Raw genomic sequence first — 12,744 nt, 5'->3', positions numbered from 1 at the left:
ACTCTTTCAGATCCAGCTGCTACTTCTGTGCCACTTCTGGGTGCACAAGAAATAATCTGCTGTGTTTGCACTTCATTAGACATAAGAAATTCTGTTAAGTGCCCCATCTACTTAACTTCTAGGCAGTCATTTAGAGTCTTGCTTTTTCCTTAGTGTAAAGTTCTACTCAGAAAATTTAGTGCAGGTCCCTTCTGCTCTTGAATCTAACAAGACTACCTTGATATACTGTCACTTCCTCAGAGATCATGCCCAAGCACACCCCCACAATCTATGCTCTGATACAGTTAAGTGTTTACAAGTATTTATGTATTTAAATTAATTTCCTCCTTTATTGGAAAGACTACTTGATGAGTATCCATTTGATCTCCTTAATACACTAATGACATAATGTACCACTATTAGATGAAATAAAATTAGGGAAAAAAAAAGGTTTTTAAAGTACTTTTCATTTCCAGGCAAAAAACAGAACTGGCCCCTTTCATGGTCAGTTCACCAGTCTACCTAATATAGATGGTAAAGGGCAATCAACCAAAAGAACTATTTTTAGAAAACCCAGAAACTTCTCCCAATCTTAGCATTCACTATTATCTCTTTGATTCCCTATCGTAACATGCACATAGGGTGATATCCTTGCTTATGGTATAGGAGAGATTGCCTACGCAGCAGTCAATGGGGAAAAGTCTTCCCAACTGATAGGAAAACAGTACCTTTGGATCCATGAGCCTGCACATAGGAAAGAAAGGGTGTATGAACCTATCCTCTCATCTTTCTCTCCCACAGAACAGCCTATGTGACATCTACCTCACCAAAGTCACTGATACACCTGTCCCAGGTAGTTGCCACGACTCTGAATTTGACAAACTGCTGAATATGTCACCCACCGTCCAACCCTATAGGTAAACACCTTACTGCTGTGCCACTGAATACAACAAATGGACATGTCTCTAAACATGAAACATTTTAGTACCTCAGATACCCCAACCGTACAACAGTGGACCTGATGTGTTGCCACAGTTGGACTCTGACACCACAGAAACAAAATGCCTCCTCACGTGTCAAATTTCTTCTGTCTGAGATGGGATTAACTGAAGCATCTGGGAAAAGGGAAATGAGATCTGCCACTAGGGCTATTTTGACCTCCATAGTGGTGGTTTCCTCCTCCCCTATACCTGTGCCCACCTGACACAAATTTTCCAATTCCACTTAAGTACCCTACCCACCAGAAGGAACTTTGGGCTGGCTGACTCCCATGGCAATCAACGGCTTTTATACTACCGGCACTATGTGTGTGTCTCCCTTGGGGTATTATTATTTGGTAAAAGCCTGGCCTTCAACATTCCTACCAATGTAACACGTACCTACAGGGAATTGATAACAGACTGCCAAATATTCAAGACAGTCTCTCCTATTGAGCATATCAAACTAAACAGAGTAAGAGGGGAATTCCAAAACCAGGTGTTCTGGTTAGTGAGGAGAACTGTCATATGGTGGTATTGATTCTATTCATGTGTATGCTCCAGGCAAATTTTCCTACTCAGGGTCATTCAATTACAGCAAGTTATGTACAACCTGTCTTTGACCATTATTTAACTCATCAATGACACTACTTCAGTTTTGGAAGCAGAACAGACTAGCCTCAACACAGCCCTCAACTTCCTCTTGGCCATCCAAGGCGAGATCCTCACTGGTACAGTTCCATGGGGAAAAATAGGACAGTGGGGGAAGTTGGTGCTTTTTCTAGTTAAACATTTTGTTTATTACACTGTCACAGTAAAAGGTTTGACTATTCCTTTCATTTTGGCTTGTTGCCTTAATCAGCTACTCTGACACCTGGCAGTTTAGCTCTCTCCAGCTCAGCTGAGCTCCTGACAAAATTCAGTTTTTGTTAAGGATACCAATAACTACATACAATTAGCAGCATCTTCCAAAACCATTTGAATATGACAGTAATATTCAGTTTTTTAAAGCAACAACAGAATTTAGACTCTCAGCTATCCTATTATTTTATTTAGACATATTTTTAGTTGACTTGATACCTAGTCCCACATTTAAGATGACTTAATGCCTCTAGTATTACTGGATGGCAACCTGGTACATACCTTTTGTCCCCGAGGCCCTGGAGGCCCTTCTGGACCTGGAAATCCAGGCAAACCTGGATGGCCTTCCAAACCTGGAAACCCTCTCTCCCCCTGCAATTGAACAAGAATGAAAGATGAGTGAATTTTTAAGCAAAGACATGGTTGAGATTCAAAAAGATCAAAAAATTATCTAGAGAAAACTAACTTAATTTAATGATACTAAATTCACAGTACCCACAAACAGGAGAAAACCTGTAAGATGTGAGTGGAAAACCACAAACCATTCTGAATTTGTCATATATGGTAATGCAATCAATTACTTTCCTGTAAAGGTAAAAAGCTTATCAGAAAAGAAACAAGGTTTAAACATACTGACATTAAGAGTTTACCACGGAAGATGGCAGTAAATCCAGGAAACCAGGTCTGTAGGGGTTACATAAAATAAATATGGTGCAGGGATGAAGAAGTGCAAAAGGAAACCATCTGAGAAGTTTTCAGATTTGTTGCAAAGTGGAAGAGTTGCAGAATTATCCAGAAGGGAAATTCATTACTGACTGGAGATAAATTAGTCAGAAAAGGGCTCTAGAACATCAAAAAGTTTATATTTTTCTTATTGTAAGATTAACACAAAAAGGAATGCATGGTTATTGTAGAAGCACAAAAAAGCATAAAAGAAAAAAAACACCAGGAGGAAGAGTTAAGATGGCAGAGTAGTAAGGGGACCCTGGGCTTGTCTCGTCCCTGGAACATACCTAGATCAACATCAAACCATTTTGAACACCTAGGAAATCGATCTGGGGATTAGCAGAACAATCCATAATCTGAGGGAGAGAATGCAGCAGGTACATGGTGCGGAGAGGTGAATTGGGGGAGAGAAGAGGCCGGTGCCACAGAGGAGGGAGCCATTTTCATGGAAAGGAGAGAGGGGGAGATTGAGCAGGGCATCAGGTTTGCACAAGAAAGCACTGCCCCTGAAAGCAGCTAGAGAGAAAGAGTGAAGACACACACAGGAGACTGCATAAGAAAACAGTTCCCCAAAACCATTGACAGGGGAAAAGGGAGAGGGTTTCAATACTGCCAGTTTTTTGTAAACAGTGGAGCACAAAGTCTGAAGTTTCAGAGCCCAGCCCCTAGTGGTGCTCTAGCGAGGAAGGAGGGCAGAGCACCGGCAGCGGACAGCATGGTCTGAGGATCCCCTGGGTGACACAGAGAGAAGCAGTTCACCTGCTTGGACTGCATTTGATAGAGGTGATACGGCCTCTCCTCTGGCAAAAGACCCAGCGGGCATGTCATCAAGCTGCCATGTCATGTTCACCTCTATAGGAACAAAGACACCAGCTGAGGGCAACAAACCCTGGAGCCGGTTGTGTGTTGCAATTTACCATAAACTCTGAGCAGCTGCCACTGTGTGGTAGCACGACCATTTCTGGGACAAGCTGGCCACAGTGTGCACTGGCCACAGTGTGCAGAGACCGTGGGTTGGAACAGCGGGGATCTGTGAGGTGTGGGATTTTGAAACACAGCCACACCTGAGATAAAACTCTGGAGAGGGGCACAGCCTGGTAGGCAGACAGCTTGGACACAGATAAGAGGGAGATGGGGAGCTGATGGAAGCCAGGGACACAGGAGGTATCAGAGGTGACTGATAGTGTCCCTACAAGGGCACGAACTTCCCATTCCGGAGACTTGAGAGAGGGATGAAACCATTTTCACCATTAGCCCACCAACACTGATCGACCTCAGTGGGCTAAACAGCGCCACCAAGTGGAGAACAGAGATAACATACCAAAGCCCTGACCACCTGCACACTCAGGCACATCTCCACTAGGGCAAGTGGGCCTGAGAATCAGAACAGCAGGTCCCTCCCCCCATAAGACCAGCACAAATCCTTTCCAAGGACTTAGTCTACTGACCATAGACTGCTGCAAAGTTTCAGCTCTAGGGGAAACTGGATCTACCTTCATGTGGGTTTTTTTGTTTGCTTGTTCATTTGTTTTGTTGTTGCTTCTGTTTTTTTGTTGTTTTTCTTTTCTTTTGTTTTTGGATACAGAACAAGCAACATTTTTTATCTTATTTGATCTTTAATTTATTTTATTATTTTTTACTTTTAAAATTTTAAATCTTTTTTCTCTCTTCTTTTTTTTTTTCTACCAAGCTTCTCTTAAACAGATCAAAGCAGAGCAAAACATGCTTAGCATCTAACTTCTTTTATCTGATTTTTTTTTAATTTTTAAATTTTTATTTCATTTCATTATTATTTTTATTGTGTTTTTCTTCCTTAAAAGTGACAAGATAGAGGAATTCACCTCAAAAGAAAGAACAGGAAGAAATGACAGCCAGGAATTTAGTCAATGCAGATATAAGTAAGATGTCTGAACCAGAATTTAAAACAACAATTATAAGGATACGAGCTGGGCTTGAAAAAAGCATAGAAAACACAAGAGAATCCCTTTCTGCAAAGATAAAAGAACTGAAATCTAGTCAGGCCAAAATGAAAAATGCTATAACCAAAATGCAAACCCATATGGAGGCCATAAAAACGAGGATGGATGAGGCAGAGGAGCGAATTAGCGATATAGAAGATAAAATTATGAAATATAATAAAGCTGAAAAGAGGGAAACAAAGGTCAGGGATCATGAAGGCAGACTTGGAATTCAGTGATTTTATTAAGACATAAAAACATTAATATCATAGGAGTCCCAGAAGATGAAGAAAGAGGAGAGGCAGAGGTTTTATGTGAGCAAATTACAGCTGAAAACTTCCCTAATCTGGGGAAGGACACAGACATCAAAATCCAAGAAGCACAGAGAACTCCCATTAAATTCAACAAAAGCTGGACATTACCCAGACATATCATAGTCAACTTCACAAAATACACAGACAAGGAAAGAATCCTGAAAGCAGAAAGTGGAAAGAAAGTCCTTAAACTTATAAGGGAAGACAGATCAGGTTCACAGCAGATCTGTCCAAAGAAACTTGGCAAGTGAGAAAGGAGGCAAGATATATTCAATATGCAGAATGGAAAAAATATGCAGCCAGGAATACTCTCCAACAAGGTTGTCATTCAAAATAGAAGGAGAGATCAAGAGTTTCCCAAACAAAAACTAAAGGAGTTTGTGACCACTAAACCAACCCTACACGAAATTTTAAGGGGGGGTAAAAAAAAAGATGAAAAGCAACAAAGGCTAGAAAGAACCAGAGAGCATCACCAGAAACGCCAACTCTACAGGTAATATAATGGCACTAAATTCATACATTTAAATAATCACTCTGAATGTAAATGGACTAAATGCTTCAATCAAAAGATATAGGGTATCAGAATGGAGGAAAAAAAAAAACAAGATCCATCAATATGCTGCCTACAAAAGACCTATTTTAGACCTAAACACACCTGCATGTCGAAAGTGAGATAGAGAACCATCTATCATGGTAATGGCTGCCAAAATAAACCCAGAGTAGCCATACTTATATCAAACAAACTAGATTTTAAAACAAAGACTATGACAAGAGATGAAGAAGGGAATTGTACCATAATTAAGGGGTCTATCCATCAAGAAGACCTAACAATTGTAAATATTATGCCTCCAACTTGAAAGCAGCCAAACATATAAATCAATAACAAAAGGAAACTCACTGATAATAATACAATAATAATAAGGGACTTTAACATCCCACTTACAACAATGGAAAGATCACCTAAGCAGAAAATAAGCCATGAAATAATGGCTTTGAATGACACACAGGACCAGATGGACTTAGCAGATATATTCAGAGCATTTCATCCTAAAACGGAAGAATACACATTCTTTTTGAGTGCACATGGAACATTCTCCAGAATAGATCACATACTGGGTCACAAATCAGCCCCCAACAAGTACAAAAAGATCAAGATCACACCATGCATATTTTCAGATCACAACGCTATGAAACTTGAAGTCAACCATAAGACCAAATTTGGAAATGGGTGCCTGGGAGGCCCCGTTGTGGAAACGTCCAACTCTTGATTTTGGCTCAGGTCATGATCTCATGGTTTGTGAGTGAAAGCCCCACATCGGGCTTTGTGCTGACAGCATGGAGCTTGCTTGAGATTCTCTCTCTCTCCCCCTCTCTCTCTGCCCCTTCTTTCTCCACTCTCTCTCTTGGTCTCAAAATGAATAAATAAACTTTAAAAATAAAAGAAAAAGAAAAAAATTGGAAAGCTTTCAAATACATGGAGGTTAAGGAATATCCTACTAATGAATGAACGGGTTAACCAGGAAATTAAAGAAGAAATAAAAAAATACATGGAAGCAAATGGAAATGAAAACATGACAGTCCAAAACCTTTGGGATGCAGCAAAGGCACTCCTAAGAGGGAAGTATATTGAAATTCAGACCTATCTCAGGAAACAAAAAAGGTCCCAAACACACAACCTTACCTTACACCTAAAGGAGCTACAAAAGGAACAGCAAATAAAGCCTGAAGCCAGCAGAAGAATGGAAATAATAAAGATTAAAGCAGAAATAAATGATATAAAAACAAATAAACAAACAAAAAACAAAGAGTAGAACAGACCAACAAAACTAAGACCTGGTTATTTGAAAGAATTAACAAAATTGATAAACCGCTAGCCAGACTTAACAAAAAGGAGAGAAAGGACCCAAATACATAAAACCACATATGAAAGAAGAGAGATCACAACCAACACTACAGAAATACAATTATAACAGAATACTGTGAAAAATTATATGCCAGCAAACTGGGAAATCTGGAAAAAATAGACAAATTCTACAAAATTGCATACTACCCAAACTCAAACAGGAAGAAATAGAAATTTTGAACAGACCCACAAAAAACAAAAAAAATTGAATCAGTAATTGAAAATCACCCAACAAACAAGAGTCCTGGGCTAGATGGCTTCCCAGTGGAATTCTATCAGACATTTAAAGAAGAGTTAACACCTGTTCTTCTCAAACTGTTTCAAAAAATAGAAATAGAAGGAAAACTTCCAAACTCATTCTATGAAGCAGGCATTACCTTGATTCCAAAACCAAAGACCTGAGTAAAAAGAATATCCAGGCCAATATCCCTGATGAACACGGATGCAAAACTTCTCAACAAGATTCAACAGTATTCAACAGTACATTAAAATAATTATTCTCTTAAAAACTGAGAACAAACTGAGGGTTGATGGGGGGTGGGAGGGAGGGGAGGATGGGTGATGGGTATTGAGGAGGGCACCTTTTTTTTTTCAATATATGAAATTTATTGTCAAATTGGTTTCCATACAACACCCAGTGCTCATCCCAAAAGGTGCCCTCCTCAATACCCATCACCCACCCTCCCCTCCCTCCCACCCCCCATCAACCCTCAATTTGTTCTCAGTTTTTAACAGTCTCCTATGCTTTGGCTCTCTCCCACTCTAACCTCTTTTTTTTTTTCCTTCCCCTCCCCCATGGGTTTCTGTTAAGTTTCTCAGGATCCACATAAGAGTGAAACCATATGGTATCTGTCTTTCTCTGTATGGCTTATTTCACTTAGCATCACACTCTCCAGTTCCATCCACGTTGCTACAAAAGGCCATATTTCATTCTTTCCCATTGCCCTGTAGTACTCCATTGTGTATATAAACCACAATTTCTTTATCCATTCATCAGTTGATGGACATTTAGGCTCTTTCCATAATTTGGCTATTGTTGAGAGTGCTGCTATAAACATTGGGGTACAAGTGCCCCTATGCATCAGTACTCCTGTATCCCTTGGGTAAATTCCTAGCAGTGCTATTGCTGGGTCATAGGGTAGGTCTATTTTTAATTTTCTGAAGAACCTCCACACTGCTTTCCAGAGGAGGGCACCTTTTGAGATGAGCACTGGGTGTTGTATGGAAACCAATTGACAATAAATTTCATATATTAAAAAAATAAAATAAAATATGTTAAAAAACAACAAAAAAAGAAACCTCAAAAAAAAATAATTATTCTCCATGATCAAGTGGGATTTATTCCTGGGCTGTGGGGCTGGTTCAATATTTGCAAATCAATCAAAGTGATTCACCACATTAATAAAAGAAAGGAAAAGAACCATATGATCCTATCAATAAATGCAGAAAAAGCATTTGACAAAATACAGAATCCATTCTTGATAAAAAATTTTCAACAAAGTAGGGATAGCTGGAACATACCTCAACATTAAAAAGGCCATATACAATAGACCCACAGCTAACGTCATCCTCAATGGGGAAAAACTGAGAGCCTTTCCCCTGTGGTCAGGAACAAGACAAAGATGTCCACTGTCATCAGTACTATTTAACATAGTACTGGAAGCTTTTGCCTCAGCAATTAGACAACAAAAAGAAATAAAAGACATCCAAATCAATAAGGAAAAAATCAAACTTTCACTATTTGGAGATGATATGAGATTCTATGTAGAAAACCCAAATGACTCCCAAAAAAAATTGCTAGAACTAAGTTGCAGGATATAAAATCAACATGCAGAAATCTATTGCATTTCTATACACCAATAATGAAGCAGCAGAAAAAGAAATCAAGGAATCAGTCCCATTTAAAATTGCACCAAGAACAATAAGATTCCTAGGAATAAACCTAATTAAAGAGGTAAAAGGTCTGTACTCTGAAAACTATAGAAGACTTATGAAAGATATTGAAGAGGACACAAAAAAATGTAAAAGCATTACATGCTCATGGTTTGGAAGAATAAATATTACTAAAATGTTTCTACTATTCAAAGCAATCTACACATTTAATGCAATCCCTACCAAAATACCACCAGCATTTTTCACAGAGCTATAACAAACAATCCTAAAATTTGTATGGAATCACAAAAGACCCCAAATATCCAAAGCAATCCTGAAAAAGAAAAACAAAACTGGAGGCATTACGATTCCAGATTTAAAGCTATATTACAAAGCTGTAGTCATCAAGACAGTATGGTACTGGCACAAAAACAGACACTTAGATTAATGGAACAAAATAGAAAACTCAGAAGTGGACCCACAACTATATGGTCAACTAATCTTCTACAAAGCAGGAAAGAATATCCAGTGGAAAAAGGACTGTCTTTTCAACAAATGGTGTTGGGAAAACTGGACAGCTACATGCAAAAGAATGAAACTGGACCACTTTCTTTCTCCATACACAAAACAAATTCAAATGGATGAAAGACCTAAAAGTGAGGCAGGAAACAATAAAAATCCTAGAGGAGAACACAGGCAGAAACCTCTTTGACCTACGCTGGACCAACTTTTTAATAGACATGTCGCCAAAGGCAAGGGAAACAAAAGCAAACATGAACTATTGGGACTTCATCAAGATAAAAAGCTTCTGCACAGTGAAAGAAACGATCAACAAAACTGAAAGGCAGCCTATGAAGTGGGAGAAGATATTTGCAAATGACATATCTGATAAAGGGTTAGTATCCAAAATCTATAAGGAACTTAACAAATTCAATACCCAAAAAACAAATAACCCAGTCAAGAAATGGGCACAAGACATGAATAGACACTTTTCCAAAGAAGACATCCAAATGGCTAACAAACACATGAGAAGATGCTCAACATCACTCATTGTCAGGGAAATGCAAGTCAAAACCACGATAAGATACCACCTCACACCTGTCAGAATGGCTAAAATCAACAACACAAGAAACAACAGGTGTTGGCGAGGATGCAGAGAAAGGGGAACCCTCTTGTACTGTTGGTGAGAAATCAAACTATTGCAGCCACTCTGGAGACCAATATGGAGGTTCCTCAAGAAACTAAAAATAGAACTACCCTATGATGCAGCAATTGCACTATTATTTACCCAAAGAATACAAACAGATTCGAAGGGGTACATGCACCCCAATGTTTATAGCAGAATTATCAACAATAGCCAAACTATGGAGAGAGCCCAAATGTCCATTGACTGATGAATGGATAAAGAAGAGGTAGTACATATATACGATGGAATATTGCTCAGCCATCAAAAAGAATGAAATCTTGCCATTTGCAACAACCTGGATGGAGCTAGAATGTATTATGCTAAGAGAAATAAGTCAATCAGAGGAAGATAAATGCCATATGATTTCACTCATATGTGGAATTTAAGAAACAAAACAGATATATAGGAAGTGGGCGGGGGGGGGGGGAAGAAAGGGAAACAAACCACAAGAGCCTCTTAATGATAGAGAACAAACTGATGGTTGATGAAGGGAGGTGGGTAGGAGATAGATGGGTGGTAGGTACTAAGGAGGGCACTTGTGATGAACACAAGTATGTAAGTGATGAATCACTGAATTCTACTCATAAAATCAATATTGTACGATATGTTAACTAGGATTTAAATTTAAAAAGGGGAAATACATACATACATACAATGAGGAATCACTAAAAAAAAAGAAAGAGGGCATTCTAAAATTAACTGGCTTATATTCTTCAAAAATGACAAAGAATACCTGAGGAACTGTTCTAGATTAAAGGAGACTAATGAGATGTGGTAGATAAATGCATGACCCTAGACTATGAGGGGTAAAATACACACACACACACACACACACACACACGCATACACATACTTTGAACAATCAAAGGGAAAACTGACAAAATTCAGATATGGACTGTGGATTAGATAGTAGCATTATATCAATGTTAATTTCCTGATTTCAATAATTGCACTAGGTTATTTCAAAATTTAAATATTAAGTGTCTTTGATAGAGCAAAAGTGGTAAAGGATGTAGAAGAGTTCCTTGTATTACTTTTGCAATTATTTTGTAACCTTAAATTATATCATAATAAAATGCTACCCAAAAATTAAAAGAAAAAAAAGAAAAACCCATCAGTAATTCCTCTACTCAGAGTTACTATTTGAACTGTGACTCAAGTCCAATTCTGAGCACAGCATTTAATCAACACCAACACAGGAGGGCTGCCAACCCACCAGTGAGGGTTCACTACAACTTATCGGCATCTATACAATAAGGTTGCCCAATATGCATATCTGCACAGATAGATAACTGGGGGTTGCAGAGTCACCATCTATACTAATATACCATCATATCAACACATTAAGGGTTAGTTGACTTGCATATAGCCAATTATAGAAAGAGTATGTATCCCGACAACCCTAGGCAATCCAATAACAGAAAGCAAATCCACCACTATCAAGTTTAAGAACTGTGAGGGCTCATAGCTCCATGGCATGTGCTCCCAACAGCAGGGTCGCAAGGAGTTCCTCTACTTTTCTAAGGCTTGAAGGCTGAATCTCTGGCCAGAGGCTCTGGACCTCATTCTGGGAACACTTTCACACCAGATCCTATCCACGGTGACAGCCTAGGTAGCACCTAGAAAGAGAAAGCATTCGTATCTATAAAGCAACTGACTAATGGGCCATTGCAGGCACATACCCCTAGAGGTTAAGGTACAGTAGAATTTTACTACACACCCCCGGTGTGTGTGTATATGTGTATGTGAGAGAGACAGAGAGACAGAGAGAGAGAGAATGTGTATGTGGTAAGTACTAAGTTTAGTCTAGGTAGCTTAGATAATTTTGTATTAAATAATTGTTATGTTGAATCATTTTATAATAAAAATAAGTACTTTGAAAAAAAAGCTACTTCTGGCCAGTTTCCACTCATTACTTCAAAGCCAATAAAGCAAATGTCAGCCAAATAATGGTAAGTCTAAGAGCCCAATGTGGGGTTCGATCTCATCAACTGTGAGATCATGACCCGAGCTGAAATCAAGAGTCAGATGATTAAGCAACTCTGATACCTAGGCACTCCTCTTTGTTATTTTAATTAATGATATAATTATAATAATTTAGTATTAATCAAACTCATCAATTATTTTCAAGGAAACAGAGCAAGAGGGTAAATAAAAGGTTCAAACTTTTAGAGCTGGATTGTCTCAAATCATTACATAGCTCATTTCTGGCAGGGCTGGTAGTAGAAATCTGACTGCAAGTGCAAGTCAAAAAGGAAGCTAGAAGGAAAAGAAAAACTAGTTCAAGTAGATTTCTGTAAGTGGAAAACATAGCTACATTTTGGGATCTCCACTGGTATTTACAGCATCTCTCTGCCAAGACTTGAGGATAATATTTGAAGAAAGCAAATTTTCTCAGAAGCAAAACTGCTATTTGGATAAGAGAGGAATAAACCAGAAATTGAAAGAGAGGGCTAAAAAGTTTAATTGTGTTTGTATTAATAAAACCATATACCTATAAATTACATATCCTGAAATCTCCTCATAATAGTCAAATGTTGTTGTGGCCCTATCTAGCTGACTGAGCAATATTATACCAAGGAAGATAGAAGAGCACCTACTGGACAGTGGCAAAAAAAAAAAAATTGTAAGAACCATCTCCAGACTTTAAAGGTAGAAAGTTTCCTGTAGTAGAAACTATAGAAGCCTGCCATGAGAGGGGTGAGGGAGGTTTTTCTACCTAATTCCTATGGATGGTAGGGAGGGTTGACATCTCTTGTTTGCCTACCTTTTGCTACCAGTGGTAAGGCAATCATTTCATCCTTAAAACTAACCTAAAATTTACTGTAACTTGCTAACACTCACAAACATAGAAAATGGCATAATTGTATCTATGTGAAGGTCAAACTTCTTTAAAAAAAAACTGGTTTAGAAATCAACCACAGAAAAAAGTCTGGAAAACCTCCAAAAACATGGAGGTTAAAGAACA

The 12,744-nt window shown here is 38.5% G+C and overlaps 1 protein-coding gene across 5 annotated transcripts in view; it reads right to left on the bottom strand.

The window, feature by feature from the left end:
• Positions 1–12,744, bottom strand: part of COL4A5 (collagen type IV alpha 5 chain) — a 244,877-nt gene that overhangs the window by 121,836 nt on the left and 110,297 nt on the right. For 4 of the 5 annotated variants that reach the window (XM_027054965.2, XM_053201532.1, XM_053201530.1 and 1 more), the window contains one exon: positions 2,100–2,189. In XM_027054965.2, the coding sequence (XP_026910766.1) occupies positions 2,100–2,189 (90 nt within the window). Of the gene's footprint in view, positions 1–2,099; positions 2,190–3,302; positions 3,396–12,744 lie in introns of all 5 variants that reach the window. The other variant, XM_053201531.1, reaches the window with a different exon arrangement.

Source organism: Acinonyx jubatus, chromosome X, assembly GCF_027475565.1.
Source record: "Acinonyx jubatus isolate Ajub_Pintada_27869175 chromosome X, VMU_Ajub_asm_v1.0, whole genome shotgun sequence".
Classification (NCBI taxonomy): Eukaryota; Metazoa; Chordata; class Mammalia; order Carnivora; family Felidae; genus Acinonyx; species Acinonyx jubatus.
The sequence above is the reverse complement of the archived record's forward strand: the minus strand, read 5'-3'. Positions and strand labels throughout refer to the sequence as shown.